This window comes from Chiloscyllium plagiosum, unplaced genomic scaffold (assembly GCF_037043375.1).
Source record: "Chiloscyllium plagiosum isolate Xiang-an unplaced genomic scaffold, Cpla_swu_hap1 HiC_scaffold_14, whole genome shotgun sequence".
NCBI classification, from domain to species: domain Eukaryota; kingdom Metazoa; phylum Chordata; class Chondrichthyes; order Orectolobiformes; family Hemiscylliidae; genus Chiloscyllium; species Chiloscyllium plagiosum.
In genome coordinates, this window is record NW_028270152.1 from 22,705,422 (window position 1) to 22,725,077 (window position 19,656).

The 19,656-nt window shown below is 40.7% G+C and overlaps 2 protein-coding genes across 5 annotated transcripts in view; one reads left to right on the forward strand and one right to left on the reverse strand.

Annotated features, from left to right (window-relative positions):
• The window catches only part of ccdc51 (coiled-coil domain containing 51), an 83,850-nt gene that overhangs the window by 44,093 nt on the left and 20,101 nt on the right, over positions 1-19,656 (reverse strand). The gene's annotated exons all lie outside the window — the stretch shown is intronic.
• Positions 1-19,656, forward strand: part of brpf1 (bromodomain and PHD finger containing, 1) — a 54,613-nt gene that overhangs the window by 19,429 nt on the left and 15,528 nt on the right. For 2 of the 4 annotated variants that reach the window (XM_043707789.2, XM_087994157.1), the window contains exons 5-9: positions 2,219-2,347; positions 2,509-2,821; positions 6,244-6,555; positions 17,022-17,309; positions 19,315-19,462. In XM_043707789.2, the coding sequence (XP_043563724.1) occupies positions 2,219-2,347; positions 2,509-2,821; positions 6,244-6,555; positions 17,022-17,309; positions 19,315-19,462 (1,190 nt within the window). The remainder of the gene's footprint in view (positions 1-2,218; positions 2,348-2,508; positions 2,822-6,243; positions 6,556-17,021; positions 17,310-19,314; positions 19,463-19,656) is intronic. The other 2 variants (XM_087994158.1, XM_043707788.2) reach the window with 1 other exon arrangement.

Sequence of the window (19,656 nt, forward strand, 5' to 3'; positions counted from 1 at the left end):
AAGGGTGTGGGCGCAAAGAACCTGGGCACGTATGCATGTAACATAATGTGCGTAATGTAGGGAAGGTTGAGAGAACAGTTAATAAAGTACGGTAGACTGTATTAGTAAGGGCATAGAGTACATGCAGAGAGGTTATTTTAAACTTGTGCAATATATTGGTTTAGTCTCAGGTGGAATATTGTGCCCTGTTCTGGGCATCACATTTTATGAAGGACCTAATGGCACTGGAGAGAGTGCAGAAAGGTTTTACGTTTACAGGGATGAGGAATTTCAGTTCTGAAGATCGAATGGAGAACTTGAGATTGTTGTCTTTGAAGAAGAGAAGGCTGAGAGGAGATTGGATAGACATATTCAAAATCATCTAGGAGAAAGTGAGGACTGCAGATGCTGGAGATCAGAGCTGAAAAATGTGTTGCTGGAAAAGCGCAGCAGGTCAGGCAGCATCCAAGGAGCAGGAGAATTCATCGTTCAGGAAGGGCTTATGCCTGAAACGTCGATTCTCCTGCTCCTTGGATGCTGCCTGACCTGCTGCGCTTTTCCAGCAACACATTTTTCAGCCATATTCAAAATCATGAGAGGTCTGGACACTGTAAATAGGGAGAAAATGTCCCACTGGTGAAAGGATGCAGAAAGAAAAGGTACACATTTAAACTATTTAGGAAAAGAAGTAAAAATTATATGAGGAAAATATTTTCCACACAAGTAGTATTTAGGGGCTGGGAAAGCACTCCCTGAGAATGCAGTAGAGGCAGGTTTAATTGTAGCATTCAAAAGAGAGTTTGATGTTTGTGGAAAGGCAGAACACGCAGGGTTACTGGGAGAAGGCTGAAGGTTGGCAGTCGGTGGGATGCTCATTTGAAATGCTGGCACAGGCACAATGGGCTGAATGGCTTTTTTTTTTGTAACTATCTTGTGATTCTGAATGTTATTGTCTACCCAGGAATTGCAAGTATCATAGTTTCAATGTTATGACATTGACAGTTGTCTTCCCAATATGGATGGCCAATATTGTGAACCTGTGTTACCCTTAATCCTGTTGTCTTGCCAGGAGTGGCCCTTTAGTTGGCAGTCTGCAGGCACCTGCAGGTGTCTATAACATTTGTGAACTTAATGGAGTACTACTACAGCTGAGTTTTTTAATAAAGGATTTCTGTGTTACTGACTTAGAGTTGGATTCTGCTAAGTTAAGCTTAATGCTGGCTCTGTTCATCACAAACACATTTCTCAATGGGATCTCTCAGCAGGTGTTAGACTTCTGTTGACACAGATAATGCTGTTTTAGGCTTACAAATTTAATATCGGGATCAACACCAATGCACATGCAATCCCACTGTAAATTAGTGGACTTTGTATCCTTTCTATTAACCAAAAGTGGGTGCAGTTCATGCTAATTTCTACCCCCTCATGTTCCATTTCAACAATTTATTTTGCTGTACAATGCTCCTGTACCTGTCGCAGGCATTAATAGATTAATTACATTTGGTTGAGTTGCCTTCCAGTATTGACATAAACAAATTCTGCTTAACACAATGGGGGAGGTGCATGACAGCAGAGGTAAAGAATCATTGGCTTATTTTGCTAAATGATCCTTTACCAGGGCATGGTTTCAAAAATTCAGAATCAGTGAAAGATATAATTTCAAGAATTGTTTAGCATATACAGCATTAATTCTGTGTGCTTCGCTGAATTTGTATAAAACATTTTGTAGTGATTTATTAGAGAACTGATAAGAAAATTCCATATATTTATATAGTGACTCATGTTTGAAACATATGTCTAAATGCTGACACAGTGAGATTTCACCTTTTTGAAGTGCATCAACTTATATGGATGTAAAAGCACAACCCTTGATACCACAAAAAGCAATGAGAGAAATGGTCAATTAATTATGCTTTTAACAGGATTGTTTGAGAGGGCAATGTTAATTTTAACATTGACTGAGATAGTAGATGCAGCTTCAGTTTAATGTCTCACCCTGAGAAATGGGACCTTCAACAATGTAGCCAAAGAGTACTATGCTGAAATGGTTGCTGATATTATGAACTTAGCTTCTGAAGTGGGGCTTCAAATTTCAATTTTTGGCTCAGATATGAAATTTGTAAGTTATAGTAAAAAGGGCTGTTTGAACAGAGAAAATATTTTAACATGAAAGAGAACAGTGTTGTACATTGTAAATTATATTTCTAATTTGAATCTTTTTGATTTGGTTGTAACCCAGCTTAAGATACAGCAGTTTGCAATGGAGTTGCAGCTGACTCCGTTCCTTATCCTTCTCCGTAAGACGCTAGAACAGCTCCAGGAGAAGGATACAGGAAACATATTTGGTGAACCTGTGCCCCTAAAAGAGGTAAGCTTTTCTAATTGTGAACTTCTGATAATTGACTTTTGTATTTGAATACATTTCTAGCTTTGGAATATTAATTAAATGTATTAAATCCTAAGTAAGTTAAGTGCCAGTTAAAAGACAAATGACATTAATTCTAATAATTGACTTTTTATAATGTTCAGGTTCCGGATTATTTGGATCACATTAAAAAACCGATGGATTTCCAGACCATGAAGACACAGCTTGAGGGCCATCAGTATCGGACGTTTGACCAGTTTGAAGAGGATTTTAACTTGATTGTGAATAACTGCTTACAATATAATGCCAAGGATACAATCTTTTACCGTGCAGCGATCAGGCTAAGAGACCAAGGAGGTGCAGTGCTGAAATATGCTCGCAAACAAGCAGAGAAAATTAGCTTTGATTATGAAACAGGAATGCACGTACCTGAACCTGTGCCAACGGAAGATACGGGACAGCTCTTCTGGGAAGATGGTGAGTTCATTTTCAATATTTGATAATTGTTTTAATTGGAAATGCCACCCATTTATGGTGAGAAGTGCCAGGATATCAAATTCCTTCTGTTCTAAAAAGATCTGTTTACCAAATGTGAAAACTCATTGTGTTCAGTTTTACTTTGGATCCCAATTTGAGTTCTCAAGTCAATTTATTTAGTCCTTGGCTACAGAATAGAAAGTCTGTCATTATCTTTGAAGCAAAGAGAGGCAAGATGTTTTACAAATTGCAGTGTTTCATATTCCATGTCTAATTTGTTCCCTTTCTGCTATGAATGTACTAATTCCTGGGTGGAGTGATGTAAATTATCTGACTTTATGTGCCGTCTTAGATAGTGAGAGTCAGTCAGATAGCCCTTCAACTTTGGAGGTTATCAACATGTGAGACTGAACCTAAGGTCTTAAAGTAAGTGGCAGCAGAGATAGTGGATCTTTTGCTTATAAAATTGCAAAATTCTCTGGATTCAGGAAAGATTCCAGTGGATTGGAATATTACAAATTTAAGCAGCCTTATTCAGAAAGACAGGGAACTAGAAAGTAGGAACTACAGCCCTGTCAGTTTAGTATGTTCTTGGGAAATTGTTAGAATCCATTATTAAGGAAGTAATAACAGAATGATTGAAAAGTCAAAATATAATATATTGGAGTCGTCATGTTTTTTTATGAATGGTGAGTCACGTTGGATTAATTTGCTGGAGTTCTTTGATGATGTAGCAAACAACATAGACAATGGTGATCCTGTACATGTGGTATATCTGGACTTCAAGAAGGCATTTATTAAGATGCCTCATAAAGGTTTATGCAGAAGGTAAGATCAGTGGGGTTGGGGTAATTCATTAGTTTGGACACAGGATTGACTAACCGTCAGAAAGCAGAAAGTTGGAATAAATGAGTCTTTTACTTGCTGGCAAGATATTTTTAATGGGGTGCCACAAGGTTTGCCTCAGGGCTGTAACTTGTTTCAATCTATATAAATATCTTGGATGTTGGGGTAAGAAGTACTTTAGAGTCAAGATTAGAGTGGTGCTGGAAAAGCACAGCAGGTCAGGCAGCATCCTGATGAAGGGCTCCTGAACAAAATGTTGATTTTCCTGCTCTTCGGTTGCTGCCTGGCCTGCTATGCTTTTTCAGCACTACTCTAATCTTGACTCTAATCTCCAGCATCTGCAGTCCTCACTTTCGCCTAGGAAGCACTTCAGCCAAATGTACGAATGACACAGATGGAAGTTGCTATGAAGAAATAAGAAATTTACAAACGGATATAGATAGATTAGGTGAATGGACCAAAATTTGGCAGATGAAGTTTAACATGGATAAGTGTGAGGTTATCTATTTTGGCTGGAGGAACAGAAAGGCATCATATCATCTAAATGGAGAAAAGCCTCAGAATTCTTCACTGGAGAGGGATCTGCATACCCTCAAGCATGAACTGCAGAAAATCAGTATGCAGGTACAGCAGGTATTAAGAAAGGCAAATTAGATTTTGGCATTTATTGCTAAAGGAATAGAGTATAAAAGTAGGACAGTGATGCTGGACCTATACCTGGCATTAGTGACACTGTACCTAGAGTATTGTGTACAGTTTTAGTCCCCTTACTTGAGAAAGTGCTGGAGGCAGTTCAGAGGTGGTTCACTCGATTGACTCCAAAGATCGGGGGTTGTGTTAAGAAGAGAGATTGAGCAGTTTAGGCCTAAAATCTGGAATTTAAAAGAATGAGAGGTCTAAGGTATATAAGGTAGTGAAAGGGATTGACAAAGTAGACACAGAAAGACTATTTCCTCATGTGTAGCAATCTGGAGTGAGAGGGCATAATTTTCGGATAAAGGGTATCATACAGATGAGAAACTACTTCATTCAAAGAATTATGAATCATTAGCCCAGAGTATGATGGATGCTGGGTCATTGAGTAAATTTAAGGAAGAGGTAGACACATTTTTAGTTAGCAATGGGCTGCAGGGTTGTGGAGAGCAGACAGCAAAGTGAAGTTGAGGTCAGCCACAATCTTGCCAAACGGCGGAATAGTCTCAAGAGGGTAAATTATCTGCATCTGCTCCTAGTTTTTTAGATTAGATGAGATTCTCTACAATATGTAAACAGGCCCTTCGGCCCAACAAGTCCACACCGACTCTCCAAAGAGTAACCCACCCACTCATTTCCCTCTGACTCATGCACCTAACACTATGGGCAATTTAGCATGGCCAATTCACCTGACCTGCACATCTTTGGACTTTGGGAGGAAACCAGAGCACCCAGAGGAAACCCACGCAGACACGGTGAGAATGTGCAAACTCCACACAGACAGTCGCCTGAGGCTGGAATTGAACCCGGGTCCCTGGTGCTTTGAGGCAGCAGTGCTAACCACTGAACCACGTGCCGCCATGCCTAGTTCTCATGCTCTTAGAATCTTATGCATATGTAGAAGTAGAAGTAGCTGGTTGATAGCCAGCAGCAGAAACCTTGGCTGATGTTATTTTGGTTTTATTTAATCTTCTCTAGCACTGGACTTTCTTGGCCCTTCCACCATTATCCAAGCTGAGATTACAATTTAGAGATAAAATGGGATTTGAGATCAACTAGTTCACCACACCAGAGATCAAATCTGAGACATTCCTGGGTTACACGATACCTAATATAGCCCTTGTTAAAACTTGGAGTTCAGTCTTGAACAAGTATATTTGATACTGTAAGGCTCAGCTTGAGATATAGTTAAATGGTGCATTAAAAATAATGCAACAAGTCTGCGTGGACTGGTTAGGCCGAAGGGCCTGTTTCCACACTGTAGGGAATCTAATCTAATCAAAAAAAGCCTAAATTGTGGAAGGTAGTTTTTTTGGAAAATAGCTTGAATTTTAACAGGATGTTTGGATTTCAGAAAACCCCACCCCTTGTACTTAATTGATGAATAAAAGTTTGAAATTAGTCCAATGGTAAGGACAACAGTAAACACATGGGAAAGGTGTCCAGTTCAGTTCCCAGTCTTTGATGTTAACTCCAAACTTGATACAAGTACTGTAGCCTAGGACAGGAAAAATCTGCACTGCTGAAACAGACACGTGGGTGTGATACTCATTGGAATGTACAATTTGTTTTCAGTAATTAATCTGATTTTAGAAGAACAGACACTTTGCTGTGAGAACAGATATCTGTGGAAGTGTCCCTTAACAAGAACCAACATCTTCCAAAGAAGAAACTTGTCAAAATAAAAATGTCATTTCCATAACACTGACATACAAGTAGCTGGTTACCCTTTATAAAAAGAGGTTTGGTCACTGGTCTGCCACGTGCTATATCCTGCACTGGAATACGTGTGATTTTTGAATCAAAATCAATTTCTTGTTTCCTCTGTCACTAATGATTTCTTTGATTGCTTTGGTCTTTCTCTGGTCCCCATTTCTTGCCAGAAGTGGATCGACTGCTGATTCCTGAGAACAGATCACATATGTCACTGGAGGAACAGCTGAAATTGCTTCTTGACAAACTGGACACAATGGGCTCGGTGAAGCAGAATGTTGGGCGCTCACGTCAAGCTAAACTTCTGCGAAAGGAAATTGCCATGATTCGACGGAAACTTGGTCAGCACCGAGAGCCAAACGCAGGATCGGATCGGCATGGTGCTCCGGGTCGTGGATCTGCGGCTGGGCTTAACCCATCAAGTAAAGATGGACAGACAGACAGTGCTGCTGAAGAAAGCAGCAGCCACGAGACGGGGAAAGGTAGGGTGAAACCAAGTTCTCAATTTCATACTAGGGCCTACAGATAAATTTTTTAAAAAAAATTTCTGGATGAAGAATGACTAAACTAGTTCAAGCTTTTAAAGAAAGATATATGTATAGGGCCATATTTACTTCAGGTTGGTATTTAAATCACTTTAGGAGATTTGAATCCAGTTAGGTTAAGGGAGAATCAGTTTGTCCAGCGATTGGGTGTTTTGGAAAAATTATAGGCTGACTTGTCTCTCAGCAAATGACATTAGAAATTGCTGATTCTTGCTTGGATGGGTACAGCTCTAATGACTCAAGAAGCTTGACACCATTCAGGATAAAACAGCCTGCTTGGTTAGCACTCCATCCCTCCATTACCAACACTCAGTGCATACTGCTGCTATTATCTACAAGATGCATGACAGAAATTCACCAAGATCCTCAGATAGTACTTTCCAAACCCTCAACCATTTCCATCTGGAAGGACAAGGGCAGCAGATACATGAGAACGCCTCAACCTTCAAGCTCCTCTCCAAGGCACTCACCATCCTGACTTGGAAATATATCACCGTTACTTCACTGTCACTGGGTCAAATTCCCTCCCTTATAGGCATTGTGGGTCAGCCCACAGCAGGTGGACTGCAGTGGTTCAAGAAGGCAGCTCACCGCTATCTTCCCAAGAGCAAATAGGGACGGGCAATAAATACTGGCTAGCCAGCAACACCCACATCCCACAAATGAATAAAAAACAAATCTCATGAACACTTATTTCTGGTACCGGGGAAGGAAATGCTTCCTTCGGTTTGAATTTTTACTATGAAACCATGTGCTGTTGCACTATCTACAGAAAGTTTTGAGATTTGCTTATTAAAGGGGAAGTGCCTTCTATGAATTTTCATGTAGTCCTATAAGTTATAAAGTGATGGTAGCAACATATTTGTTAGAATTTCTCAATTGTCTATTGTTTTAACGGTTAAAGCTCCAAGCTACGTATCCAGGGAGCGGGCTGTTTGCTTTGAAGGCCCTAGCATGGTCAGCAGAATGGAAAGCCATGTGCTGCTGCAAGGGATCCAACTTGTTTTGACATGAAATGCTTGGAATTGTGTTTAATGCCCTATCTTTATTTACTGATTACTGTTGTTCATAGGAGACCAGGCTACAGATCTAAAGTGAACAGAAAATGTTAACATGTTCAGCTCAGGCAGTCCTGGCAAATCCAGTTCTCTTTAGGCAGCCTGTGTTACGATACAGTTTGTAAAAGCTAAATAAAGTATTGAGAGATGACTAAGATCATTAATATGCAAATGCCTCAACTCTTAACAACAATTTGGTACAAAAAAGTCCATTAGTATGCAGCAGTTATAGAGTCAATAGACAATAGGTGCAAGAGTAGGCCATTCTGCCCTTCGAGTCAGCATCACCATTCATTATGATCATGGCTGATCATCCTCAATCAGTATCCTGTTCCTGCCTTATCCCCATAACCCTTGATTCCACAATCCTTAAGAGCTCTATCCAACTCTTTCTTGAAAGTATCCAGAGACTTGGCCTCCACAGCCTTCTGGGGCAGAGCATTCCATTTATCCACCACTCTCTGGGTGAAGAAGTTTCTCCTCAACTCCATTCTAAGTAGCCTACCCCTTATTTTTAAATTGTGTCCTCTGGTTCGGGACTCGCCCATCAGCGGAAACATGCTTCCTGCCTCCAGAGTGTCCAATCCTTTAATACTCATATACGTCTCAATCAGATCCCCACTCAGCCTTCTAAATTCAAGCGTATATAAGCCCAGTCGCTCCAATCTTTCAGCATAAGATAGTCCCACCATTCTGGGAATTGACCTCGTGAACCTACGCTGCACTCCCTCAATAGCCAGAATGTCTTTCCTCAAATTTGGAGACCAAAACTGCGCACATTATTTCAGGTGCGGTCTCACTAGGGCCCTGTACAGCTGCAGAAGGACCTCTTTGCTTCTGTACTCAATTCCTCTTGTTATGAAGGCCAGTATGCTATTAACTTTCTTCACTGCCTGCTGTACCTGCATGCTTGCTTTCATTGACTGATGCACAAGAACACTTAGATCTCATTATACTGCCCCTTTACCTAACTTGACTCCATTTAGGTAGTAATCTGCCTTCCTGTTCTTGCCACCAAAGTGGATAACCACACACTTATCCACATTAAACTGCATCTGCTGTGCATCCGTCCACTCACCTAGCCTGTCCAGGTCACCTTGTATTCTCCTAACATCCATCTCACATTTCACCCTGCCACCCAGCTTTGTGTCATCAGCAAATTTGCTAATATTACTTTTAATACCTTCATCTATATCATTAATGTACATTGTAAAAAGCTGCGGTCCCAGCACTGAACCCTACGGTACCCCACTGGTCACCGCCTGCCATTTCGAAAGGGAGCCTTTTATCACTACTCTTTGTTTCCTGTCAGCCAACCAATTTTCAATCTATGTCAGTATCCTAATACTATGTGCCCTAAGTTTGCTCACTAACCTCCTATGTGGGACAAAGGTTTACTACATCCACTGGATCTTCCTTGTCCATCTTCAGAGTTACATCCTCAAAAAATTCCAGAAGATTACTCAAGCATGATTTCCCCTTCATAAATCCATGCTGACTCTGACCCATCCTGTTACTGCTATCCAGATGTGTCGTAATTTCATTCTTTATAATTGACTCCAGCATTTTTCCCACCACTGAGGTCAGACTAACTGGTCTATAATTCTGTTTTCTCTCTCCCTCCTTTCTTAAAAAGTGGGACAATATTAACCACCCTCCAATCCACAGGAACTGCTCCTGAATCTATAGAACATTGGAAAATGATCACAAGTGCATCCACGATTTCTAGAGCCACCTCCTTCAGTACCCTGGGATGCAGACCATCAGGTCCTGGGGACTTATCAGCCTTCAGACCTAATAGTCTCTCCAACACCATTTCCTGCCTAATATAAATTCCCTTCAGTTCAGGTCCTTCAGCCACAATTATATCTGGGAGATTGCTCGTGTCTTCCCCAGTGAAGACAGATCTAAAGTACCAATTCAACTCTTCTGCCATTTCTTTGTTCCCCATAATAAATTCACCCGTTTCTGTCTTCAAGGGCCCAATTTTAGTCTTAACCATTTTTTTTCTTTTCACATACCTAAAAAAGCCTTTACTATCCTCCTTTATATTTTTGGCCAGTTTACCTTCGTACCTTATTTTTTTCTTTGCGTATTTCCTTTTTAATTATCCTCTGTTGTTCTTTAAAAGCTTCCCAGTCCTCTGATTTCCCACTCAACTTTGCTATGTTATACTTTTTCCCTTTTGTCTTTATATGGTCCTTAACTTCCCTTCTCAGCCATGGCCACCCCTGCCTCTCCTTAGGATCTTTCTTCCTTTTTGGAATGAACTGATCCTGCATCTTCTGCATTATACCCAGAAATACCTGCCATTGTTGTTCCACTACCATCCCTGCTAGGGTATTGAACCATTGAACTTTGGCCAGCTCCTCCCTCATAGCTCCATAGTTCCCCTTATTCAACTGAAATACTGTCATTTCTGATTCTACCCTCTCCTTTTCAAACTGCAGATTATTGTGGTTACTACCTCCTAATGGCTCCTTTACTTCGAGGTCCCTGATCAAATCCGGTTCATTGCACAACACCAGATCCAGAATTGCTTTCTCCCTGGTAGGCTCCAGTACAAGTTGTTCTAAGAATCCATCTCGGAGGCACTCCACAAACTCCCTTTCTTGGGGCCCAGTACCATCCTGATTGTCCCAGTCTACCTGCATGTTGAAATCCCCCATAACAACTGTAGTAATATCTTTGCAACAGGCCAATTTCAGCTCCTTATTCAACTTACACACTACATCCAGGCTACTGTTTGGGGGCCTGTAGATAATTCCCATTAGGGTGTTTCTACCCTTAGAATTTCTCAGTTCTATCCATACTGTCTCTACATCCCCTGATTCAAGGTACCCCCGCGCAAGGGACTAAATATCATTCCTTACCAACAGGGCCACCCCACCCCCTCTGCCAGTCAGTCTGTCCTTACGATAGCATGTATAGCCTTGAATATTCATTTCCCAGGACCTGTCCACTTGAAGCCACGTTTCAGTTTTTCCCACAACATCGTAACTGCCATTTTCCTAATTAGCTTCAATCTACCTTATTTCTAATGCTTCATGCATTCATATATAATATTTTTAATTTGTTACTCCCCTCACTCTTCTTATCAATCCCTATTTCACTTGACCTTACGGCATGATAGAGGTGTACAGCACGGAAAAGAATACTCTGATTTTGTATTAAAGCCTTTGAGCCAAACGTTTCACTAATTGCAGACTGGAATAAGAAAATGCAAACAGCAGGTAGAGATAGGGGAAGATGTTAGTGTTGTGGTAATTGAGTAATTCAGAGGCCCAGATATCTTAACCTCAGAGTCATAGAGATGTACAGCACAGAATCAGACCCTTTGGTCCAACTCGTCCATGCTGACCAGATATCCCAACCAAATCTAGTCCCACCTGCCAGCACCCGGCCCATATCCCTCCAAACCCTTCCTATTCATGTACCCATCCAGATGCCTTTTAAATGTTGCAATTGTACCAGTCTCCACCACTTCCTCTGGCAGCTCATTCCATACATGTACCACCCTCTGCATGAAAAGGTTGCCCCTTAGGTCTCTTTTACATCTTTCCCCTCTAATTCTGGACCCATGCCCTCTAATTCTGGACTCCCCCAACCCAGGGAAGAGACTTTGTCTATTTATCCTATCCATGTCCCTCATGATTTTATAAACCTCCATAAGGTCACCCCTCGGCCTCCAATGCTAGTCACAGGTGAGGTGCCAGAAGACTGGAGATTGGCTGACATGATGCCACTGTTTAAGAAGAGTGGGAAGGACAAGCCAGGGAACTATAGACCAGTGAGCCTGATGTCGGTGGTGGGCAAGTTGTTGGAGGGATTCCGAAGGGACAGGATGTACATGTATTTGGAAAGGTATGAACTGATTAGGGATAGTCAACATGACTTGCATTTGTAATAAGGGGAACAAAATGAACATATATTTTTTGTCAAAAATCAGATTTTAAAACAGAAGATAGGCTGGGACTTTTCCCAAGGAGGCTGAGTGGTGAGCTTTTTAAAATCATTGCATAGGGTGAATAACCAAGGGCTTTTCCACAGGGTAGGGGAGTCAAAAGCTACAGGGTAAGGTTTAAGGTAAGAGGGAAAAATATAAAAGGGACCTGAGATGCATCTTTTTCACTCAGAGGGTGGTGAGGATATGGAGCGAACTGCCAGAGGAAGTAGCAAGCTCAATTACAATTTTTAAAAGACATTTGGATTGGTGCATGAATAGGCAAAGTTTAGAGATGTGGGCCAAATGCAGGCAAATGGAACTAGCTCAGTTTGAGAAATCTGTTTGGCACAGACCAGTTGGACCAAAGGGTCTGTTGTTGTTCAGTATGACTCTATGGCTATAAATATGCAGTCAAATGGCACTAGTGTATTGCCTCTCGTGTCTTTTACTTTGGTTCTTATAATGTTTTTATTTAATGCCTTCAATCATTCTTGGCCCCAGTTTTCCAGATTACTGGTACTGCTGTGCAAATGTGGTGGCAGTTGAAGGCTTTACCACCACAAGCATACTAATGTGTGAATTATGAGCAGGAGTACATCATTTGACCCCTTAAGCCTAATCTGTTATTCATTAAGCACCTGGCTGATCTGATTGTAGCCTCAGCTCTGCATCCTTATCTCCCACCCACACCCTTTGACTCCTCTAGCCTGATATAATGGTCATCTTGCTCATGTTGATATCTCTTGTACAACCTGTGCCTCCGTCTAAATCTTTTGCTCTGTACATCTTTGCTTCCTATGATCTGCCTGTACTGTTTGTAAACAAAGCTTTTCACTGTACTTCGGTACACATAACAATAAATCAATCAATCCCTTGTCAATTAGAAGTTTAGGAAGCCTCCATAGAGTTCCACAGACTCATGGCTCTCGGAGAGAAAACAATTCTCACTTACATCTTAAAATGAGGAGCGCATATTCTTCAAATGGTGTCCCCTAGTTTGTCTCATCCACAAGGAGAAACATTGTTCAACATCCAATCTGTGAAGTCCTTTCAATTATTTGTATGTTTCCATAATATGACTGCTGATCTAGTAAATTCCAATGGATGCAGGCATTAAAACAAACCTATTCAACTTCCTCGTAATATAAGAGCCCCATCCCATTTCCAGGTTTTAGTTGGGTGAATCCTATCTGAACTAGACCCACCACATTTCTGTTGTTTCTTAAATAAGGAGACAAAAACATTACTCCAGAAATTAAAATTGAATATGAATTTTGTCTTTTAACCATTGAATTGAATATTTAGACGTCAGTGGTTTGCTGATAACCCGAGATTTGTTTAGATTTTACCAACCTTTCAAGTTGTCTGTTGTGGGAGGTTCAATCTGTGATTGCTGTTCTCATTAGACTTCCCATGTGTGCAGAGCTTGTTTATTTTAAAAAAAATCAGCTTCATTCACCTCTTAGAAAGATAATTGAGACAAAATCATTTTTGCTTATTGTCAGGTGTTACAGATGGAATAGTCAAAGTGTGATGTACACATATACTTGGGAATTGAATATTGCTTCTGGCTGTTTATACTAGTTAGTTTACCATTGAGACAGATCATAAGACATATAAGGGTGCCCAGGGGTATTGCCTCGATCCAATGTGTTTATGTACATTTCTGCAGAATAAAACAAGGAGAAAGGAATTTGAAGGGGCAGATTGGAATGAAGTTCCAGAGTCAGCTCTCAAGTCCTGTGTGAGTCTAATTCTGGATTCTTAAGGTCCAATTGGATCGTGTAGTGGGAACAAATGAAAATCCAGGAGGGAGACGGAATGCATGGAGGGAGCGTGTCAGGGATTAGAATCTATTTGGTTAAAGGTAAACAATAGAAGTGTCATTACACCCTACAGATAAGTTCATTGAAAGTTTGTAAAGGACCAGGGATTTAGGGGAATTTAATTTTTCTATGGTAGGCTAGGATAGTTCTAGTAGCAGAAAAGGGGAAGATTTCCTGGTGTATTCAGGAAAATTTCCTTCATTGTCTTTGACTGGGCTGACCAGGAAAAAGGCAATGCTAGATATGATGTGGAGGTCCTGGTGTTGGACTGGGGTGGACAAAATTAAAAATCACACAACACCAGATTACAGTCCAACACATTTATTTGGAAGTACAAGCTTTCGGAGCGCTGCACCTTCATCAGGTAGCCAATGGAGCTAGATATGATTCAGACGAGTGAGGAGAGGTCAAATGAATCAAACATCAGTTGAGAAAGGTTTTAATGAACAGTGATCAGTTTAGATTAGCTAAGATGAGGAAAAATCTCTAGGAAAATACTGGGGGAGGATCAATTTGCACATTGGAGAAGGTGAATTGACAGTGGACCTTTCCCAAGTAAATTGATGTGGAGGTGCTGGACTGAGGTGGACAAAGTCATAAGTCACATGATATGAGGTTATAGTCCAACAGGTTTATTTGAAATCACGAGCTTTCAGAGAGCTGCTCCTTCGTCACCTGATGAGTGCTCTAAAAGCTTGTGTTTTCAAATAAACCTGTTGGACTATAACCTGGTGTTGTGTGACTTATGGCCAATTGATTACAAAAGTAGGGAAGTTCTACTTCAGTTTTACAGAGCATTGGTGAGACCATGTCTTAAATACTTTTGAATAGTTTTGGTCACTTTATTTAAGAAAGGATGTTAATGCATTTGAAGCAGGTCAGAGAATGCTTACCAGATTACCTGGAATGAGTGAATTATCATATGAGGAAAGTTTATAGAGGCCAGCCTTGTTTCTATTGGAGATTAGAAACGTATGAGGTGACTGGATTGAAACATACAAGACCTTGAGAAGTCTTTACAAGGTATATGTATAAAGGATCTTTACTCTCATTGGTCATGGAGAGAGCCAAAAAAAAAGGCATCATCTCTGTTTTAAATGGGCAATCTCTGGTTTTTAAACAGAGGGTCATGAGTCTTTTGAACTCTCTTCGAACAGCAGTGGAAACAGAGACCTCGAATATATTTAAGACAAAGATAGCTAGACCTCCTTATGCAAAGCAGTGAAATGTCATCAGGGATAGGCTGGAATGCAGATTTGGATGTATAAGAAGATCAGCCATATCTTACTGAGTGGTGCAGCAAGCCTGAGGGTTGGAATGGCCTACTCCTGCTCTTTTATTGGTTTTGATGTTCAAAGAAAGATATGAGAGATGATGTCAGAGCATTTGAGCTTTGCAAACGTTACACCCTGCATAAACTGCAGTCTGATAACTTAAACCTTATTGGTGAGAAATCTTTTCGGCATGATAAGATGTGGATTATTTAAGATAAGCTAGCAAGGATTTGTTAAAGATAACAAGAGTTGCTTAAATTACTTCATTAAAAAATTAATTTGGAGGTTATTTACGAGTCAATGCAGTTCATAGAGTCATAGAGATGTACAGCGTGGAAACAGATTCTTCATGCCAACAGATATCCTAAACTAATCTAGTCACATTTTTGTTACGATCTACATAGAATTAGAAAAGGTTGTGCAAAATAGGAAAAGTACTACATGATTGACTCACCAGCAAAGTTGAAGCCCAATGGCATAAAATAGGCAGTGATAGCTTAGACCAAGTTGGCTAAGTAACAGGAAACAGATTATTGGTGATCGACGTATTCCTTATTCAAAAAACAGTGGGGCTCGGCAATGGTGCGTGATGGGACCACTGCTTATCTTGATATACATTAATGGCTCGGATGTGTAGGGCCATTTCAAAACTTGCTGTTGACTCAAATTTGGGAGAATTGTAAAGCAGGTAGAGAATTCCAAAGATTTATAACACTTTGCATGAGGAAATTCCTCATCATCCCCTTCCTAAGTGTTCATTGCCTTATCTAAGACTGTTCTCCAATATTCTAGAAACAACATCTGTGTTTAACACATGGAACCTGTTCAGAATCAGATCATTCTCCGTCTGTTTGATTTGAGGGAATACAGGCCAAATTTACCCAGAAAAACCTCTCCAGTGTTGTTGTGATAAACCCTAATATAATTTTAGACTGGGCATGAAGGTTTTAGAGGGAGTGCAATAAAAGAAAAATAAATAATAATGGTTCCGGTGATGAGGGGCTTCAATCATGTGGATATGTTGGAGAAGCTGGGTTTTTTCAATTTTGGGGAAGAGAAGGTTGAGCAGAGAAAATTTGAGGGGTTCTAAAATCGTGAGGGGTCCAGACAGAGGGGATTGAGATAAACTATTCCCAATGTTGGATTGATTGAGAGCCAAAAGACACATATTTAGGTGACTAGCAAAAGGGCTAGTAACCAGAATAGTTTATTTGAGAGTATGGCAGAGGTAGATTCAAATTATGGCTTTCATTAAAAGCATTTGAAAGTGAAAACAAAATTGCAGGACTATGGGATTAGGGCTTTTGAGAAGATCTAGCATAGACCTAGTGGGGCAAATGGCCTCCTTCTGTGCTAATAGAGTCATAGAGATGTATAGCATGGAAACAGACCCTTTGGTCCAACCCATCCATGCCGACCAGATATCCCAACCCAATCTAGTCCCACCTGCCAGCACCCGGCCCATATCCCTCCAAACCCCTCCTATTCATATACCCAGCCAATTGTTGCAATTGTACCAGCTTCCATCACTTCCTCTGGCAGCTCATTCCATAAACATACCACTCTGTGTGAAAAAGTTGCCCCTTAGGTCTCTTTTATATCTTTCCCCTTTTAACTGAAACCCATGCTCTGGACTCCCCAACCCCAGGGAAAAGACTTTGTCTATCTACACTATCCATGCCCCTCATAATTTTGTAAACCTCGATAAGGTCACCCCTCAGCCTCCAACGCTCCAATGAAAACAGCCCCAGCCTGTTCAGCCACTCCCTATAGCTCAAATCCTCCAACCCTGGCAACATCCTTGTAAATCTTTTCTAAACCCTTTCTAGTTTCACAACATCTTTCCAATAGGAAGACCAGAATTGCATGCAATATTCCAACAGTGGCCTAACCAAGTCCTGTACAGCTGCAACGTGACCTCCCAATACCTGGACTCAATACTCTAACCAATAAAAGAAAGCATACTAAATGCCGCCTTCACTATCCTATCTACCTGCAACTCCACTTTGAAGGAGCTATGAACCTGCACTCCAAGGTCTCTTTGTTCAGCAACACTCCCTAGGACCTTACCATTAAGTGTATAAGTCCTGCTAAGATGTGCTATAGCTATTCTATGAACATTAGGAAGAATATACCCCTGTGCAAAGGAATTGGATTTGATTTTAGAAACTGTCGTGTGATCATTGTTCTGCCATTTGATTGCTTATTTCAAGTGATGCAAAGGACAGTCTCCTCTTGAACTATCGTGAAGTGTTGCCTTCTATCACTTGTTCTTTATTAAAAAGTATTTGTCTTGTAGGTCTTGGCACTACTTCTTCATCAGCGTCGGCAGCAGAAGTTGGTAGACGGACAAAATTCCTCTTCACGGCAAAATCCAAGAACAAATGCGTTGGATTGCCCAAACGTCCAGGGCGGCCACCGAAGAATCGCGACACTCAGCTTCCGCCGAACCAGGGCAGTAGCCCTCAGAACCCAACAGCAGCACAAACTCTGACCAGGTCCAGCCAGCCAAGGAAACGAGGCCGGAGCCCCAGCACGAGCTCTGAAAGTGACAGTGACAAATCAACTGGAGGTGGTGCACACATAGGTAAAACATAGTGTTTTACACTAAGCTGAGAAAGCAATTTAACTGCCTAGATAACCAAAGCTAAACATTTTAAATTCTGACCATTGAGGCTCCAGTTGAAATACTGCAGTTGGAGCAGCTGGTTAGAATTTGAACAATGTTAACCTCTGTTCATAATCAACAGGTGCAAAATGTATCCCAATGACTTTTTACCTCTGGAAACTGATGATGAATCTAGTCATTATTGATGGAATGCACATCTCCCTTTTGTATGGATTATGCAGTTCCCATATGGATTGTTGGCATTGTCAGTCTAGTTGCCCATGAAGTTGTACATCATACAGAACGAATTGTAAATTAGTATATGTTGATATAAACCAGAAGGACTGATTTAGAGTTTTGGCTTACTGCCCAGACTGGAATCTAGCTGGGGGGGGGGGGGTGGAATTGCTTGCCTTATAAAGTGCTTACATAATACTTACAAATTGCAAGTAGTCTGTTTCACCAGATTACCTTCCAAATAGTGAAGTTGAAAACCTACACTGTACCTGACTCAGAGACACTGGAATGCATCCTAATCTAAGCTGGTAATATTCAGTTAGGGAAAACTTAATATGGGCAGCAAGCAGTAAAGTAGTCTGTTTTGACATCCAGAACCATGATGAGTACCTGAAAAAAAGTTGAATATGCAGCTTTTCCTTTATGCTGACAAAGTTGTTGATTTGCTTTATTCCCAATGGAAATTACAGTCCTGACATTCAATCAAATTTCTCATATTAGAATTAGCTTTATTGTTCACGTACTCATATGAGTACATGAAAAGTTTACAAGCCACCGCTTATGGTGCCATCTTAGGTACAAATGTACTTAGGCACAGATTCTTAAGCACAATTTCTTAGGAAAAATTAGAAAAATAAAGAAATAAAAAGTCCAGCATGATAGACCTTCACACTATTCTTATGTACAAAAGCACAAAATCATAGGAATAAATTAGAAAAGTAAGGAAATAAAAAGTTGAGAATAACAGTTGTCCTAACGGAGTCTGCATTGGCAGCTCACCTCCAGACAGAGCTGGTCTTGCTCTGGAGGATGGGAGTCTGCGCAGTCCACACTGTGGCCGGAACTCCGCGCTGGCTTCATCTCAAGGCCAGGGGTCTGTGCTGATTTTACTTGAGGCTCCAGGATGGTGCATAAGAAGAAAGAAGCAAAAACAAAAAGAGAAAAAAAGAAACAAAATGGACAGAGCATGCGAGCTCCAGCTGAGGAGTCCTACTCCATTGCCATCTTGGAGAATATTCCATTGTGGATGATTGATAGCAATATATACAGACTTATAACCTTCAATACTTTGAGCTCTTGGTAATCTGTCTGATTGGTACTCTGATAAGCTGGGGTTATGCTCAAGTTTTCAATTGTAGTTTTTGCTGTGTTGGAGGTAGCAGGGAGATAGTTGACTGATACTTCCACCACAGAGGTGGAGAAAACATTGTAGTTTGCCCTCCTTTGCCAGTCTACAACGGCACTATTGGAATGATGGCAAAATAATTTTGTGAGAAAGCTTTGGTAGAACACAGAAAAGAACAGAAGGCCATTGTGATCATCAAACTGGATTTTCCATTGACTCCTTGTCTGTTTGTAGGCCAGGTCAGACCTGTTATGTGGTTTAATTTATTCAACCATAACACATTCAATAAAGTAAATATTTTGTAATGCCTTTTTTAATTCTGAAAAGTAATTGAGTAAAACCCTGGGACTGTCATCAGTTTGCTGCATCCTAAGAAACATGTACAGTTATAATCCTTATTACTAGTGTGTCTGAAACTATAAAATTTTAATCTGGCTTTGGTAGCACATGGGGCATAATTCTACGCTTGACGGAACAAATGGAGATCTAACCATAGTGCAATATCTCATGTAATTCCTGTACGGTACATTGATGTATGGAGGCTGTGAGAAGAATGAGGAAGAAAATGATCATTACCAAAGTGATTGTAATGTGAACAATGAATGTGTTTTGTGCTTTCAGGTTTGCCAACAAATGGGTTTGATGGAGGCAGTCAACCCGTGAATGAAAGTTTTCGTGTATATCGGAATGAACGAAGCCTCCCACGTAGTAGTTCTGACACTGAGTCCAGTTCTAGCACAAGCAGCAGTGCAGCTTCAGATCGCACCAGGTAACGGAGTTTCTTTTTTATTATGTATTCAGTGCTGACATCAATGTCTCTTGGCTTCTATGAGTTAATAACATGTAACCACTCGTTGTGAATAGCGGTCTAGCAGACTGTTGTGTATTTGAGACTTCCTTTTTGATGCTGTGTTTTCATGGTTGGAGTAGATGTGTAACGTGTGCTATGGAGGTTGAAATTGT